This window comes from Phaseolus vulgaris, chromosome 8 (genome assembly GCF_000499845.2).
Source record: "Phaseolus vulgaris cultivar G19833 chromosome 8, P. vulgaris v2.0, whole genome shotgun sequence".
Taxonomy (NCBI): Eukaryota; Viridiplantae; Streptophyta; class Magnoliopsida; order Fabales; family Fabaceae; genus Phaseolus; species Phaseolus vulgaris.
The window spans coordinates 13,122,294-13,141,878 of NC_023752.2; the positions used below are offsets into that span (position 1 = coordinate 13,122,294).

Genomic DNA, 19,585 nt, shown 5'->3' on the forward strand with positions numbered 1-19,585 from the left:
ATGTTAAAACTTAATTAATAAGAAATACAGTTGTAATTTAATATTACAACTTGTTAAGTCATAATGATAAAACTATATTTAAATGGAGTAAATCATAATTACTCTTAAACGTAAAGTAAAAAATAATAATGATGACAATAATAAATGTTTTTTTTACTTTCCTAAAGTATAACCATAGATTAAATTATAAAAATAGGTTAAATCCTATTAATTGGTACAAAATAAATTAGTTTAAATAATCTATTATTTAAATTAAATTAAGTCATTTTGGTCCAACTTATTTAGCATATGACTTAAATAGACATATAGGTTAGATAATCCATACTTATGAACTAACTTCTTTTTATAAAATAAATATTCTATTTTTTTTAAATTAAAAATAATTTATACATCAAATTATTTATATTTAAAATTATAATTAACTTTTTAATATAAATTAAATTTTAAAAATTCATATTTTATTTCATTTTTTTTTTTTAACTTTTTAAAGCGTATAGGACGGACGGAATAAGTGAGGCTAACCATTTAATGTTAAACTTTGAAGGCTATTATTTTGATAAATTTAAAAAGATTTTAATATTTGATATTGTATCTAAATTTCGTCTAAACGTTTCATTGAATTTTGAAACTTACTATAATTGGTCTAGGATGAATGATTGAAATGTATTCTTCATATATTTACATCTAATATTATAATATCATAGAAATTTTGATAAATATAATATGGTTTAAATTTATAATATATTTTAATGTAAAAAATATTATTTTATACAGAAAATAAAATATATTTTAGATTTAAATCTACTAAAGCAACAATAGAAATTTAATAGCTATGATATGTTTTACATTTAAATACTTAATTGGAGTTCAAAGATAGATAGATTTCATATATCAACACCTAATGCTATATTATTTCAATAAATATAATATGGAATAAAATTAGTAATATATTCAAAACATTACTAAAAAATATTTCTAAATTTTTATTATTTATTATACCATTTATTGTCAAATTTAAAACGCTTATAAAATTAAATTCTTACTACAACAAATTTACAATATATCATTATCATTATATTAAACACGATGAGATTAGTGCCTAAGAAATGATGAACCTCTAATCTAGAGTTAATTAAACCCTATTCTTTAACATGATGCACACTACGTTTAAAATAGGCTTTATAATGGTAAGAGCAAGAAAGGCACGTGGATGGATAGAGAAGACAAAGCTTCATTTTCTTGGTTTTTTTTTTCTTTATATTAGGTTACTATTAAATATGCTTTTAATTTTTCTACATTTAGAAATATTTTTAATTAGTTTTTGTTTTGAAAAACTCTTATGGTTTATTAATTTTTAAAATGTTTTTACTTATGATTTTTTATCGTTCACAAAATCATACATTTAGTTCATTTCAATAAATGATAACGTAGAATAAGACAATTTTTTTAGGAATAACAAGTGAACTCTTTTATGAAGAATCATTAATTTATACAGTACCCCAAAATTAAAATTGACTAAATTTTTATAATAATGTCTGAGGCAGAAAAAACATAAAATACTTACCATAAGAGAAGGTATACAATAAGAAAAATAAATTGTATATTCTAAGCATCCATGTATTAGAAATTGATTATTAAAAGTTATAATATTAAGTTTAAATAAAATAAAATTTTAAAAAATAAATTATAATGAATCAATGAACCAGCAACTTTAAAAAAAAGGAATTATTAAAACAATAAACTAAGGGTAGAGAATGATTGGGGTTGAGTTAAATAGGGATATTTCTTCCTACACTATTATATTTTTGTTTTTGCACCTCTACATTTTTTTGAAATATCAGAATTATTCTTGATAATTGAGTGATTTTGGAATATGTGTTTCGTAAGAAAAAATGTTTTTGAAATAGGAGTTTGTAAGCAAAATCTGTTCTGGAATAGAAAATTCGAAAAGCAAAAAACCATTTCAGATTATTCTTTCTCAAACACATTTTTTTAATTTTCAGAATGATAAATTCAGAATTCATAAAATATTTTATGAAAAATATGTTTTGGAAATTTTTGGAAAGAGAATTATGGAAGTCATTTTTAAAGGGGAATGGTCTTTTCCAATAATGATGGGTGCAGGAAGCCATTTATTGGGGTGCAGGGAGAAACACTATATAAACCAAATGTGAATTTGGTTGGGCTGCAGAAAGGCCCGTGTAGGGAAACCAAGTATTGACCAATGATATTCAAACTATTATTTTATTCTCACTCCACACCTTTTCGATAAATTTATTTCTGCATTCCTAAATTTTTCTTCATGAACCTCTGTATTCTTTGAAACAAAAATTATCCTTGATAATTTTGGATGATTCTGGAATAGAGGTTCTGTAAGCAAAGTCTGTTTCCAGAATTAAAAAGTCTGTTTCCAGAATAAAAAATCCAGAAGGTAAAAAACAATTTCAGAATATTTTTTCTGGAACACATTTTCTAATTTTCAGAATAATAAATTTGGAATTCATAAAATATGTTACAGAAAATATGTTTTGAAAATTTTTAGGAAAGAGTAATTTGAAAGTCATTTTCAAAAGGTGTAAAATGGTCTTTTCCAAGAATGATGAGGTGCAGGAAGCCATTTGTTGGGCTGCAGGGAGAAATACCCTGTAAACCGAATTGGAATTTGGTTGGGCTACAGAAAGGCCCGTGTAGGGATGAAACGAAGTATTGGCCCATGATATTCAAACTATTATTTCATCTTCTCTCTCCACACCTTTTTTGATAAATTTATTATAAATATGTGTGTGGATAGATAATTTTAAGATTAATAGGGTTACTTAAAAGGTTTCAAATTTAAAATTCTTAAAACTCTCAAATTTATATTCCTTATATTTTAAAACCTAATTATAATAAAACTATTTAAAATATTTTTTTATGAAATCAATTATTCTTTAAGAAAAATTATTTTTGAATTAATTTATAATCCTATTAAAGAAAACGATAAAATGTAATCACTAAATTGTTATAATCAATTATAATCCGAAACAGTTTTTATTTAGATAAATTTACTGAAAATTGTTTTTAATTTTTTTATTTCGTGTTGATAGAAGATCAAAACTAAACTTTGGTATAGAGAATTAATATATATAATATGGAACTGAAAGAAAAAATATTAAATTTTTTGAAAGTAATTTGAAAATATCATTTAAGAAAAAGTATTATTGAAAAATAATCTTAAGTTACACATATTTAGATAAATAAAATTAATATTTTTTAGAAAAATTGGCAAATGGCCAATCACAACTTAATATAGTTAGACAATGACGTTAAAACCCATGTTCATTTAGAATTAAAAGTGATTATTAAATTTCATTTTATTCTTAGCGGAAAAAGAATCCCATCTTTGTTTCTCAATCTTCTAGGAGACTTTTCAACGGTTTCCTCATCTACGATATAACCAACATCTCACTATATATACCCAACTTATTTTCTTTTCTATATTTAATTTATTCTTTGAAATTTATAATAATACACAACTACGAAGAAAAAATATCTTTTTTTTTTTTTTAAATATATCACTCGTCTCGGGTATGTTTTTTCACATTCATATATTTTTATCTCCTCCTCTTCTTTCTATAAAGATATATCGTCAGTAACGATCTATAGTTATATTATTTTAAAATTATTAAAGAAAACACATTTTCTTGTGACAGACAGAAAGAAACAGCCGAGAGACATAACTTATGTTACTAAATTAATCGTTACAAATGAGAATTCTCTTTTTTTTTTCTTTTCTTAAAACTGGTTTCTATGTAGAGTTGAAGAAACGGGCTAACGTGACATCCCTCACAAAAGACGATGAGAAATGAACAAAATAGTAGCCAGCGAAAGAACCTAAAATACAACTTAAACATTTCCATAGCTCTCAGGTTTCATCACCACGTTAATTTTCATTGGCCCCTCTTGTCTTTAATAGCAGGGTCAATCCACCAAGAAATCCTTGCATTTCTCTCTCTCTTTTTTTATGAGTATGAGTAAGATGTATATGTCTCCAAACCAAGACATGCCTTCCATGCCTAATGGCACAGACAATAATATGAAGAGCATGATGCAGATGAGTTTCTACTGGGGCACAGATGCCACAGTGCTTTTCTCTGGGTGGCCTCATAACAATGTTGGCATGTACATCTTAGCTGTCATATTTGTGTTTTTATTAGCCATGGCTATTGAGGTTTTATCAAACCAACCACTCATTAAACCTGGGACAAGTCCCCTTCTGGGAGGACTCATTCAAGCCATTGTTCACTTTTTTCGAATCAGCTTCGTTTACATGGTCATGCTTGCTGTCATGTCCTTCAATGGGGGGATATTCATAGCTGCTGTGGTTGGCCACACCTTGGGATTCTTCATCGCCAAGTCTCGTGCTCTTGCCCTCGCCAATAGGGAAGAAGACAAAGGGTCTTCCTCCGTTAGAAACAATGTTTGATCTTTTCTATGTGCTTATCAAGTGACATGGTTTTGTGAAAGCTTCTTTTGTGTATTATAGGTTTATAGTGCGTAAACTGTTGCTGCATGCTTGTTTTGTTAAACTTCTTCTACTGTACGTTTGTGTTTTGATCATTTTCTAGCCTGTGGATATATAATTCTCTATATTAAGCCACTTTTGAGACTCATGGTATTCCAGTTTTATGATTTGAAAGCATGTGAAACTTTTGGTCATGTGTGAATCGGTTAAGATAAACAAGCTGAGTCTAACTAATTAGGCACAGGCTTAAGCTTTAGAAGTCTTATCTAAAGCAATAATTAGGCTAAAATTACTAAAAAATATAAAATCAAGATGAAATAATGTAATTTCTAAATAATTTAATTTTTTTTATCAACAATGAATTAATGAATAAAAACAGGACACTTGAGGGGTATCCCAACCCTTATACAAATCTCAAATACTCAATTACAATCCGGAGAACTAAAAGCATAGAGAAGCTTTCAATTACTCAGCCAAAGACATAACATTTGTTCCTAAGACAATGAAAAAAAAGAAACAGATAAAATTCCTGCTCTTGATTATGCACCAGCAGCAGGATTTTCCAGAACTGGACTTCCCCAATTCTGATTCTTCATGGTTGGTGCTCCTCCCTGTCACTCAACACCAAAAGATCCCAGCTGTTATAAAACTTACCTCTCCATTCCTCACGTCGAACAACATCCCACCTGTTACAAACCTAGGCTCAGCGTCTTTGCATCCCATAACAAGACCTCTGCAGCCCCAACAATCCCAAACAGCAACCCCAGAATACTTCATCTCCTCTTACTATTCCTATGCCACTAACTTTTGCTCATTGTGGCCAAACCAACCTTCTGCATAAATCCAAGAAATACCTCTAATGTACCCCAACCACTTCAGCCTACGGTTTGCTCCTGTTCCACAAATAACTTAGTTCCCATGGACTAGAATTCATTTATTTAAGAGCATAACCCACAGCCCTTCCATCCCCACCTACATGGGAATTCTCCAACACAGAATAACAAGTTCTCATAACTGCAAGCGTGCCCCTCAGAGGTTAAACAAGCCCGTCCTTCCCAGCTGAAACAATACCTACCAGCCCAATTACTTAATGTTTTTTATACAGGGGATTTGATTCAAAATCCAATGCACTAAGGAATAAGAGAAGAAAGAAGACTGGTGCTTTACCCATAACCAGGATTTTAACTGTACCTTTTGAAAAATCTCCTCCACATCCACAACACCTTGCTTGAACACCACCGTATTCCTTTGGTCCCATATGCATCTAACAACTGTTGTCCAAATCCCTTTCCAAACCATATTTTGTTTATTACTAATCTGAAATAGGTGGAAATTCTCAAAGTGGGTCTTTACATCATTATGTTGAACAAACAGAATACCAACCCATCTAAAGCACATGAACTAAACACTCATCGCGTGTTTACACTCCAAAAAAAGATGTTGACATGATTCAGCATTTACCTGGCATAGAGCACATAAGGCATTATTTAACATCACCCCTCTCCTACTTAGACATTCTCTTGTTGGTACACTATTCGTCAGGATCCTCCACGCTGTAGTCACCAAACTAGGGAAAGCTTTAGCCTTCCATAGGTTTATGAATACCTCTGAGTATGGGCCTCTACCCTGTTTTGTCAGGCAATCATAAGCAGCATTCACAGAGAACCCATTTCCTACATCATTCCCCCACACTTGGACGTCCTTTTGTTCTCTACTCAACTTAATCGACGACAAGTGAATCATCATTTCTACTTCCATTTCAGATTCCCACACAAATCTAGGACGCCTCCACCTTAAACACCACTGCCATACCGTTCCAATCCACACACCAGCCTCTTCCACCTTTTGCCCCTGATTTAAAGACAAAGAAAAAAGCCTTGGGTACATCGATTTGAGATTAGAGTTCCCAATCCATATGTCTTCCCAAAACTTTACTTTGTCCCCACATCCTAACTTCCACCCGATCTCTTTGTTGAACCAATCATCTCCTTTGTCCTCCCCACAATCTTTGTACAAGTCTCTCCACCACCAGGATTGGAGTTTCACTGGTGACTGTGAAGCATTAAAACTCGAGCCATACTTCGAGACCAACAGATCCTTCCACCTGACTTTTTCTTCCACTAGGAGACGCCATCTCCATTTAGCCAGCAAAGCAAGATTGAAGTTATGCACATCTCTCAAACCCAGACCACCCTCCTCTTTTGACTTACATAACTCTTTCCAACTTACCCATGATATCGTCTCCTTCTCCTTCCCCCACCCCCATAGAAACCTCCTTTGGATTCTGGTAATACTTCTACAAACCGTGACCGGTGCTCTGAAAAGTGACAAATAGTACAACGGGACAGAGGTAAGAACAGATTTAATAAGGCATATTCTCCCTGCCATAGATAAGAATCTTCCTCTCCACACATTGAGCCTTGCTTTAAGTTTGTTTATCACAGGCTCCCAAAACTTCTTCTTTCTCGGAAAACCTCCCACTTCAAGGCCCAAATATTTGAACGGGAAACCCGTCTGAACACAGTTCAAAGTCTTTGTGTAGCAATCAAGATTACTTCTTTGAACATTGATACCGGTAAGTTTTGACTTGTGAAAATTGATCTTCAGCCCTGAAGCGAGCTCATACCCCCTGAGGATGGATTTCAGTGTCACCACGTTGGTGTAAGAGTCCTCACAGAAAAACACAGTGTCATCTGCATACTGTAGAATACTCAGTACAATCTCCTTTCTCCCAATCTTTAGACCAGAAAGTAATCTGGCCTTTTCTTCTTGCCTTACTATACCAGCCAAACCTTCTGCTACCACTGTAAAGAGGAATGGCGCAAGAGGGTTGCCCTGCCTCAACCCTCTCGAGGGTTTGAATTCCTTCGTGGGGCTCCCATTAACCATAACTGAAACTGTTGCACTTTCCATACATCCTTTGATCCAGCCAATCCACTTACTATGGAACCCTAACCTTTGGAGCATGTCGTAAAAAAAGACCCAGCTAACCGAATCGTACGCCTTTTCAAAATCCACCTTCAGACACAATCCACTTCTCCCTCTCCTCTTGAGATCCTCCACTACTTCATTAGCCATAAGCACACTTTCGAGTATCCCTCTGTTCTTAATAAAAGCCGACTGGCTTTCATCAATAATAGAGGAAAGTACATTCTTCATTCTTCCTGCTAGGACCTTGGAGATAATTTTGTAAGTGGCCCCAACTAAAGAGATAGGACGATACTGCTCAAGCAGGACTGGATCTCCGACTTTAGGAACAAGAGCGATGAAAGAGGCATTACAACCTTTGGGAATATGACCTGTACTATGAAAAGAAGCCAAAGTTGCCATAAACTCTTCTTTAATGAACTCCCAACTTTTCTTGATGAAGAGAAAATTAAAACCGTCAGGTCCTAGGGACTTGGAACCTTCGCAAAGCCACACCGCATCCCTAACTTCCTTCTCTATGAACTCTACTATCAACTTTAAATTCTCCTCCTGGTTTAAAGAATTGAACTCTACCGCATCAAGTCTAACACCAAAATCTCTTGTTGCCTTAAACCTTTTTTCAAACAGCTTCTTAGCTTCACCACGGATTGTACAAGGCTCCTCACACCACTGACCCCCTACCTCAACACCTTTAACTTCATTTTTTAGCCGTCTCCATCTTAGAGAAGAGTGGTAAAATTTAGTGCATGAGTCTCCACTCTTTAACTAACTGGCTCTAGCTTTTTGGCACAACAAGGACTCTAGCTTCTTATCAGTCTCCTTCAATCTACTCACCAAACCAATTCTATGTAATCTCTCTTCTTCCAATAACCCTACACTACAGTCTTGGCAATCTAGAGCCTCAAGCTCCAACAAAATGGATTTCTTTGTTGTCTCCAGATTTCCAAAGACATCCCTATTCCACACCTTCAAATCCCCCTTCAGCCTCTTCATCTTTTCTTTTATCACTATGAAAGCATTCCCCTGAGAGGGATAGGATATCCATTTTTCCTTCACCAAAAGGCCAAAACCCCGTTCCATAAACCACGCATCTATAGATCTAAAAGGTTTAGGACCCCAGTCCTTCTCCACAGATTTCACCACTATGGCGCAATGGTCTGACACCTCCCTACGTTGCACATATTGCTTGCACATAGGCCATGCTTGCATCCAATCTTCGGTAACCAGCACCCTGTCTAGCCTGCTCTTAGCCTTGCCATTTGAATTAAACCACGTAAAGGGCTTTCCCACCAAAGGTATTTCAATAAGAAAATTAGTATCAATGAAGCTATTAAAACCTCTCATCTCACTGGATTGGTTGTCCCGCATACTAACTCCTTTCCTTTCACACCGCTTTCTTATTGCATTGAAGTCACCACAGAAGCACCAGACGGAGTCTGCTGAACCCTTCTTTAGGTCTGTCAGTTCCCCCCACAAAGATACCTTCTCACTCAGAGAACAATTATCATAAACATTCACCACCACACACCTACATTTTGATACCTTATGTTGGCCAATTACAACAATAAACCCCTTCCCCATCACATGAGAGTCATAGCAGAAAACTTCTTTATGCCACATAGAGAGCAGACTACCACTACCATTGTCTCCTCCGTAATGTAACCATCCCACATTATTATCCCCCCCATAAGGAATAGCATCTTGCATCCGAAAGGACCGTCTGTTTTGTTTCCTGAATACAGACAAAATTCGCTTCCTCTCTAGCTATAACGTGCTTTAAATACCGAGCTTTAGTACTTCCCCCTAACCCTCTTATGTTCAGATTTACTATCAACATAGATGATCTTTCTTTTTACCCTCCTCATAATTCTCCATAACCTGAACATCTCTCTCTTCCATGCAATCATATTCTTTAACAACCTCTTCTTCGTCCCACCTACAAATTATCCCAGATTGCTTTCCAATCTCCCATAACTTAGATGATTCCACCGAAATTCTGGGCTCACATAATCTCAAATTGCAATTCAAAAAATCCCCATCAGATAAAGAGTTTGAAGACGTACCAACTTTGTGATAGGAAGGGCCCTCTGACTGGGATCGTCTTAACATAATTCTAACGACCGCCTCGGACGAAAGCTGGAATCACCCAAATCGAAATGCCCTTTCAATTTTCGTTGTCGTTGTGGGTTCGCCGATTTTCACTCCCCGATTTCTCCTTCATCCGCTATCAGTGTCGCCTCCCTCGCTACAAATGTAGATCCCTTCTGAGCGCCCATTTCTTCCCTCCTTCGTTGACGTTCTCTCACCGTCAATACTAGTGATAAGCCTTGTTCGAGCGTGTTACCGAATTCACTCTCCATGTCCTCATCGTGAGCATCCATCTTCTTACCTTCGCTTGTTATTCCATCCAAAGAAAGCCCATTATTTTCCTCACAGCCGCAGACCTCCTCCACGACCCCTGATCCAGAGACACCCTTGGTTTGGGCTGAATGCGAGGGGTTGACGAAAAAATGGGCCTCGCACTTACTTTCATGGGCCTTGGAAGAGAGGGGTTCCCTCTGTGTGATAGAGCATTCCACATCCATTACAATTTTAGCCAGCTCAGCATGAGTAGCCACCCTACCGCATGAGAAAGCGCAATATAGGGTAGGATTACACTCTAAGTCAGCTATACGCCCCTCATTCTGACCTACTTTTGCTTCTTTCATGCAAGAAGAACTAGCTTCCCCCTGGCGATATTTGCTTTTTGAGATTGATTCCTCAATTAGCGGATCTACCCTTTTCAAACTCTGCACACCCCTCTCCACCTTCTCTCCTCCCTCTTCCGCCCCCCTTGATCGGAACACCTCCCTGAGCCCCGAATGAAGCTCCTCCTCACAGCTCTTGGAAGAGAGGATTGTCTCTTCTACACAAGTTCTTGAAAAGGAAGCGTTGTCGGATGATTCGGAGCCATAGTCATTTACCCCGTACATTCCTTCACTATTACCAGGGGCCTCTTCTTCAATGAGAATATTACAGATTTGATCATTAATTCGTATACTCCTCGTCATCCTGGGTTTACTAATGTAACTAGTTCGGACATGCAGCCTAGCAAATTCCAGGTTCTCCCATAACAAAGTAGAGTTATCTATGGTTATCACAGAATATGTTCCTCCTAATACTTCTTCAAAGCACTCCTTGTTCCAGAATGGTAGAGGTAACCCATAGCATCTTACCCAGGTAGTTTTATGAGACGCCACACATGAGATTGACCAAGGCCTTATGTTTGAGAAGAGGCTATCAAACCATTCCTTATTAAGCTTAACGAGAACCCCCATACTCTCCCCTTCTCCTGGGGTCATTAAGATTAGATTGTCTCCTAAGGCTCTTAATCTGATCCTACTCAACCCTCCTTTTAGGAATTCCTCTCCAATCTGATCAAAACCCAAGCTTTCCTTGACCTGCCCAACTACACTGTTTTCCATCCATGGCAGGATATTCACCTTTTTTTTGAGGATTTGCCCAGCCCCAACCTCTTGTTCCACCTCACCCTTGGCAGCTTCTACATAAGATCTCTTCCCTCTCTTCTCCACCCACATCTCCTTGCGCTTCCCACTGTCCCTCTTCCGTTCATCGTAGGGGTCCCTCTATTCCCTCCTCTCCTCCTTAACTGGTTCCTTCTGATGCCTTCGGTACTTCGGGATATTCACGTGGAGTTTCATGTTACCAACGTGTAAGCTGTCCAGCTCTTTCTCCAGGCGTCCTACATTTCTCACCTCAAAGAACCTTAAAAACCCAAACCTTCGCCCCCATCTGTTTAACCTTCGAGATATGAACACTTCCTTAACCCTAGCTTGTCTTTGGAAAACCTTAACCATGTCCATTTCACCATAACCCCGAGGAAAGTTTGAGAAGAAGAAGGTAGTATAATCATTTGAGTACCCACAGTCACCCCTCCAGCGAGAGCTCATCACGCTTTACCAATAATATTGTGTTTCCTTGCGCGTGCGTCTACTCCTCACAACTGCACCTTCACACAACTGCGCGTGCTCGACACTCTTCTAAAGAATTTGATAGTAGAATCTTTAGAATGTTTATTTCATTCGACCAAAAGACCTAGTAAAGAATCATAAATATCTATTTATACTAAGCAATTATATACATATAAGCTTTTTAGGTTTAGTGTTACAAGGGCAGTGGTCTATCCTGCCGATCAACTTAGTCGAGTATACCGAGGACATCTTCAAAGCTCAATGTTTGAAGGATAGTGACGAAATACATAATATATTGATGTTTACATTTCCATTAAATTTGTGTAATTTTTGGTTCAATTTACAGATTTTTTTATAATTTACGGATTTAGATAAGTTACTACTATTAAATTGAGTTACATTTCCATTAAAATTGTGTAATTTTTGGTTCAATATACAGATTCTTTTATAACTTCGGATTTAGATAAGTTACTATATATTAGATTGAGGACTCCACAGTAAATAAATCGTCACCCAGACAATTTCTTTTCACTTTTAATTTCACAGAAGATCTCACTTAGGAGATTACTTTAATTATTTCTAAGAAGTTCACTTAAAGTGTCGACCTCTATCTTTTCTATTTTTTTAAAATAAATTCTTTTTATTATTTATGTATTTATAAACTACAATTGTTTTTATCGAGCTGTCCGAGATAGTAATTTTGAATTGTTGGTAACGACTAACCTTCGTCTTAAAGAACTACCAAACTGTAGAAGACTTTCTGACACTCAAGTTAGTAAAAGTATAATAATAACTGAGTATTAAATGAGTATCGATCACATAGTCGTGACATGTGTCAGTAACTATTTCAATTACAAGTAGCTATGTCGAGCTTCATGGTCATGTTAGTGTGGTTATAAGTGTTTTAGAGTGATTACTAACGAGATATATGATTCATTGAAGGTAGTTAATATCCATTCTCAATTCTTTCAAGGTTGTGTAGTACAACAATTATTGATATAATTAATTAAATTATTATGATTTAAAATTTTAATTATAATAGTGTTATTTTTATATTGTAAAAATTAATATTTATGTATTTTTTAAGAAGTGGTTTGTTTATTTTTATATAGTAAACTTACATAAATTATTTCAACTTAGGATCACTAAACTGAGCTTTCTTACTATAATTTAAAAGAGGGAAAATGAATTTGAAAATGATTATAGTAAGAATTTAAATTGTAGAATTTTTTATTGAATTTATGTAAAATAAGATGAAAGTTTATCCCACAAGTTGATTTTCTTGATTTTCCCTCCAATTCTTATTGGGTAGATATCTGGTGTGCTATTGCATGTAGTTACATTTTTTTTCCATGTCATGACCATATCCATCATTGTAATCATTATTATCACATTCTTCATCAATTAGATGGATGAACACTAGCATAAACATAATAGACTACTAACAATTTATGAATGATATTGGATGTTATGTTGATGGCGGTGTCGTCGAATAGGTGACGACTAAATTTGATGAACAAAAATTTGATTAGGAAAAAATATTATTATATGAACAAAAAAACTTGTTGAAATATGAATTGATAAGTAGATTGTGACAATAATCCATAAATTTGAACAAGTGAGAGGGTTGAAGACAAAAGTGATTAACATGTTGATGTTAGTGTGTATTTGAAGAAGACATGACATGTTGATAATTATGTTGTGAATCCCCTATATGGTATATCACACAGTAAAAATATAAATATTAGATAAATTACACATAAGAATACTGAATCAAAGTAAGATTGTAGACTTATGTCATCATCAATAATATAATATGTATCGTGTAACATATATTCTATCCTGTATTCAATGTACCATTACATATCTTATGTATTTTCATGCAAATTATCATTTTTTTGAAACTTATTTTTGTTAATTAATAAAATAGGACAATCATTTCATATTTCAATCCACTTTTGGTGATATTGTGGTTAATATATCACTACAAGAAAATAGTAGGTAGAGACTAATTTTAGATACAAAAAATAGTTAGTCACTATATTAACTAAATTAGATATTATTCTAGAAACTAAAAATATTATTAGTATAAAGTAGTTTATATTATTAATAAATAGTTTCTAAATTAGTATCTAATTAGTCACCAAAATTTTAGCTACCAATCTAATAAGAGAAACATCCACATTTATTAAGTGTCTCATTGTATGTTTGTGTTAAGAAGTCCATAAAAACTACAATACAAAAGATTTGGTAAGTTGATCACAACATATTAAGGTTAGTGATAAGTGTCATTATTTAGTGAAATTTCATACTAAAAGTTAGACATTTATTGATTTTAATTGTTGATTATGCTATGACTCAACCCTAATTTGCAAAATTAGAATTTAATGATATATTTTGGAGTTATGAGGTTAATAGAATTATTTATTCCCAATAATTGTATTATTTTCAGGGAATTTAAAGAGAATTTAAAGAGATGTTACTTAGCGCAAGCCCAATTAATTTAATTAAGGACGTAAGGTATAAAGAAAAGCGTGATCTGAAGAGGGAACCAAAGGAGGTCGGGATTAAGGAGAAACACTCTAGATCTCTTTATTTTGTTATTGTGCATGTAATGACCATCGTGAGTGGCTAATTCTTTCATTTTGGGATTGAGAGTAAGTTGTTCAAACTCTTATGTATTGAAGTGATATTTATAAGATTATGTTCTTGATTGATGATTGGTATTATTTTTTTATTCTCAAAGCTTCAAAACTTTATTCATAATTTTAATGTTTAAATTTGACTGAAAGTACTTTTGAGTATCTTACCTAAATGGTAATGCTTAACATATTTGAATGCTAATAATAGATTTGAAATGTTAATTGTTTTATACCATCACTTTGTAATGATAAAAACGTTTTAATGCATAAACGAGGAATCGATATTTAGGAAACAATCTTAATAATTTTGTATGCGAAGAATCAATATAAATGATTTTTATATGTGCATCAATGTCAATCAAGATAAATTTTTATATGTTTTTATTTATTGAAACTACACACGAGTAAGAAGGATTCTCTTTATTCCCAATTTTCTTAATTAAATTATTTTACTCATTTATTTTGTTTTCATTTAATTTTCATGCAAACTTATGTCAATATCTTTCAAATCAAATTATTGTACATATTTTTATACTTAATGAATGTTACGATTAGAATTTTAATTAATTGTTTCTTGTGGATTTGACATTCGTTTCTTGAGAAAAATTATTAATCCTGACTTGTTACACTTACCGAATCCAATAGTTAACAAAATGATAATTACATTGAAGTTAGCTGATAATTCATTTGGTTCCAACAAATCAAATGTGTAAAGTAAGAGATGTAGTGTTTATCCTTGTTGTACATTAAAATAATCATTTTTATAGAAAATCTTTTGCTAGTGGAAAACCTATTCCTAGACCAAACCTTTTCCACAATTAGTTTTTGCATGGATGGACAAATGTATGTAATGGAGTCTCATCCTCGTCATTGGATAAGTAACCTGTAACCTTCAATTTTGTCTTACTTAAAGTCAACTTTGTGATCTAAAGTCCAATAAATAGGTTAAGACGGTTAAACTCCAACTACATTTTAAAAAGCTATCTAGGTCTCACTATAATATTATATACATTAAATGGATTTTAAAACCCTATGTATATATGTGGGATCAAAATGTTTAAGATGATAGTGATAATATGAGTATGTGCAAGTATAGAAAATCTTGAATTTAGACTATCTTCGTCCATACTCCTACTTACATTTACAACACCTTCACCTATTGCTTAATATTATAAAAAATAGTATTATTTAACGATTTTTACCTACGAATATGAATTTATAGGTAAATTCAGCATTAGCTACGGATATTACCTATGAACAACATTACTTAAAGATATTACCCACATAACTGGATTTGTAGGTAAATTTAGCATTGGATACCAACTACTATCCACAAACCTCTATTATCTACCAGCTATTACCCATGAATCTTTATTACCTACCAAATATTACTCCCAAATTTATATTACCTACCAACAATTTACCAACTATTATCCACTGATATTTATTACATACCAACTATTACTCACAGATCTCTATTACATATCTACTATTACCCACGGATCTCTATTACTTACTAATTATTACCCACGAATCTCTATTACCTACCAACTATTATCATAATAATTATATACATAATATTAAAAATATTATTATAATATGAATAATTATAAAATCATAACTAATAGTAATAAATAATAATATTTATAATATTTATTAATATTAATTATATTTAATAATATTAATTATATTTAATAATATTAATTATATTTCATAATATTATTATATTTAATAATATTAATTATATTTCATAATATTATTATATTTAATAATATTAATTATATTTCATAATATTAATTATATTTAATAATATTAATTATATTTCATAATATTAATTATATTTAATAATATTAATTATATTTCATAATATTAATTATATTTCATAATATTAATTATATTTCATAATATTAATTATATTTCATAATATTAATTATATTTCATAATATTAATTATATTTCATAATATTAATTATATTTAATAATATTAATTATATTTAATAATATTAATTATATTTAATAATATTAATTATTTTTAATAATATTAATTATTTTTAGTAATATTAATTATTTTTAATAATATTAATTATTTTTAATAATATTAATTATTTTTAATAATATTAATTATATTTATTATTATTTAATAATATTAATAATATTTATTATTATTTAATAATATTAATAATATTTTTAATATTGTTAATATTATTAATAATGTTAATATCAACAATATTTAATAATATTTAGTAATATTAATAAGTTATTATAATAATTTATAATGTATTAATTTGAATAATAATGTTAATGAAATTAATATTGTAAATTATATTAAATATATAAATAATATTATTAATGTTTATATTATTAATTATATTAATATAGATAATCATAATAATTATAATTATAATTAATAATGTTATAAATTTAAATGATAATAATATTAATGAACTTATTAATATAAATGATATTAAATATATAAATAATATTAGTAGTGTTTATATTATTAATTATATTAATATTGATAATTATATAATAATAATTAATAGTATTATTAATTTAAATAATAATAATAATATTAATGTAATTAATAATATAAATAATATTAAATATATTAATAATATAAATAATATTAAATATATAAACAATATTAATAATGTTTATTTTATTATTTATATTAATATTGATAATCATACTAATAAGTATAATAATAATCATAATATCACAATAAAATTTGACTAGTGTAATTGTTAAAACATTTTTGGTTATTATTCAAGGGATCTGACTTCGTGTCACACCTAATTTATTTACGAAATTCTTACATAAATAAATTAATTTTTTTCTGGTAGTGTAACTCCATTTATTTATTTTTCTTTCAACTTTACCAAATATAATTGGTGAATTCTTCTTAACTTGAATTAGCTTATTATTACTTTTGAAGTTTATACTTTTTAAAATTTAGGACTCAATTTATTTTCTTTTAATTTTGTTTGTTTATTTTTTCTTTCTTTTTTTATTTATTTTGGTCTTTTATTTTATTACTGGCACAAAAAAATCATCATCAAATCTGCATATCTTATTAAATTTATTGGTCGGTACTGGATGAGTCAATCACTTGGTCTCGGCGACCGATTGGCCATATCAAAATACATTTAAGGCATCCAATAAATGGGCAGTGACACTTATAAAATCTTCCAGTCAACACTGATATTTAATAGGTTCAGTTCATCATATAACAAAAGTTCATAACTAAACAATATAAATAAACCATCTACGGAGGAGTAAGGTACGCTTTTAATCAGTTATCACAATTCACTCTTAACACAGAGTACTTACTTGATCATCAGAATACCTTTTTTCAGGTCAACCCCGACTGAGCACCAACAATTAAAGGAGGAGACTTAAAGTCAAGAACAAGGAAGCGACCGAAACATCAACAATTATATAATCAGTTTCAGATAGTATCTAGGTTCACTTCGTCTATACAAATATATTAAATAAAAAACTATTTAAATAACTTATGTAAAAAGAAATGCACTAACATTTTTTTTTTTAATTTCTGAACATTTTTGCATCAGTTAAAAGTTTACCTGGTCTAAAACTTCCCTTAAAAATCTTCTTTTTGACGTTTTAGATATGGCATCTCTCACAATTCACTGTTCTGAAGCTATAAAGAAAAACTTTTCAAAAACTCTTATTCCTCTTGTGTTACAAAGCTTGCAAGCCTTCGACTAAAATAACTTCTCTTTTGTCATGGATCTTGACATGTTTTTATGCTTCACTAAGAAGTTGTTTTTTCTTTTATGAAGCCTAGAAAACATTCTATGATTGCTTATTGCATTTTGGATCTTATAATATTAAAATTTTGAAGTTAGTTTTTCTCCAAGTTGTTCTAGATTTCTTTATATTCGAACTCGAGGAGTGCATGACATAATCAGATAACAGTGTTACGACAAGGAGCATGATTTGTAACGGTGGCGTTGATTTATGGCAGCAAGAACACCGTTATCAATCTCCACTATTTCTATGAAAATTTAAATTTTGGATTTTACTCAAATCAACAAAGAAAAAAATAAATAGACATGACAAAGTCGATTCAGCTTAAGTCGGTCCGTCAACCTGTGAAAATTTAAGCGAATAAGATTAGTATTTGTAATCCTAACCTATCCCATGTTACTTTCTTCTAAATAAAAAAATATATTTAAAAAATTATTTTTTATATTATATTATTTAAATAATATTGTAACTTAAATAATAAATATTTATAAATTAAATTTTAATTATTAGTTATAATAAAATAATTTAAGATATATGGGTAATAATTATTTTAATTTATTTAATTAGGATACTAGTTAATCAATTAAAAAATATTTATATAATTAAATATGATTTAAATATATATATTAAAATAAATAAAATAAAATAAAATTTAAAAACTACTAGGAGACTGATCTGCCAATCCGTCCTTAAACCAACAGACCAAAATTTTTAACTTGTCTAACCATGATAAGTCAATTCCTCTCATATTTTCTACAAATCAATAATGTATCATGTCAAAATAGGTCATAAAAATAACAAAAAATAAAATAAAATACCTAATTTAGATAAAATTTAAATAAGTTAGAAACTAAATAAATAAATTTTCTTTAATAAAATTATTATTTTTATATAAATAGGATATGAAAGTTTTAAAAAATATAATATTTTATTTTTATAATAACTGAATTATAAAAATAAAATTAATCCAATATTCATTAAATAGATTTTACTTATACTGATTGAAAATTTTAAAAATCGAATTAAACCCATTAAAAATAATTGGGTTAGATTTGATTTTATCCTAAACATGAATCACATGAATAGGTGAACATCCCTACTAGTTATAGAGGTCCATCTAGCCTAACTTTTTTCTTGCCAATTAATAATTAGATTCAGAGACCTATTTTCTCATACCAATTTGATAAGAAACACTTCTCATCTGGAGATAGGGGATTTGGTTAATAATTGAATAGGTCAGTTACAAAAAAAAAGAGTAAATACGTAAATAAACAGTTGAATTTTTTTAATTATGTTGAATTAGCAGTATTTATTTATTTGAATATTTTAGATCATCAAAGAATGCTAATTATGAAAAATAATGGTATTCTTTTACTTTTAACAATGGATATTTGTTATTGGGAATTCTGTACGAAAAATTAGTGATGGGTTGAGTTAATCATTTAATGTTCAATGAGAAGTCTCTATCTTCATTTGGTTGACTATAAAAATTGTTGTCCAATTAAACAAATTAGTATATGTATACAATTAATGTTTTGTTTGTCCTCTTAAAAGATGTAGTGGCTTATTGTAGTTCACAACACTTCTATGTAATCAAAATGTTTTTATGAAAAAACATATTTAATTATAGTAAAATATTCTTTCTATAATTTTCAACAAAAAAGAATTATTTAATTTTTAATTAATATCTTATTTTGTTTGAAGTTGAGTGAAAGTATTTGAAAGAGAAAAAGAGTGAAAAAATAAGACTTAAAAGAGGGGTAGGCCAGG

General features: G+C 30.7%; 1 protein-coding gene across 1 annotated transcript; it reads left to right on the forward strand.

The window, feature by feature from the left end:
* The first annotated feature begins 4,018 nt into the window (after positions 1-4,018).
* Positions 4,019-4,465, forward strand: LOC137824603 (copper transporter 6-like). The gene has a single exon (XM_068630268.1). The coding sequence runs from the start codon at positions 4,019-4,021 to the stop codon at positions 4,463-4,465; it is 447 nt and encodes a 148-aa protein (XP_068486369.1).
* The last annotated feature ends 15,120 nt before the right edge of the window (positions 4,466-19,585 follow it).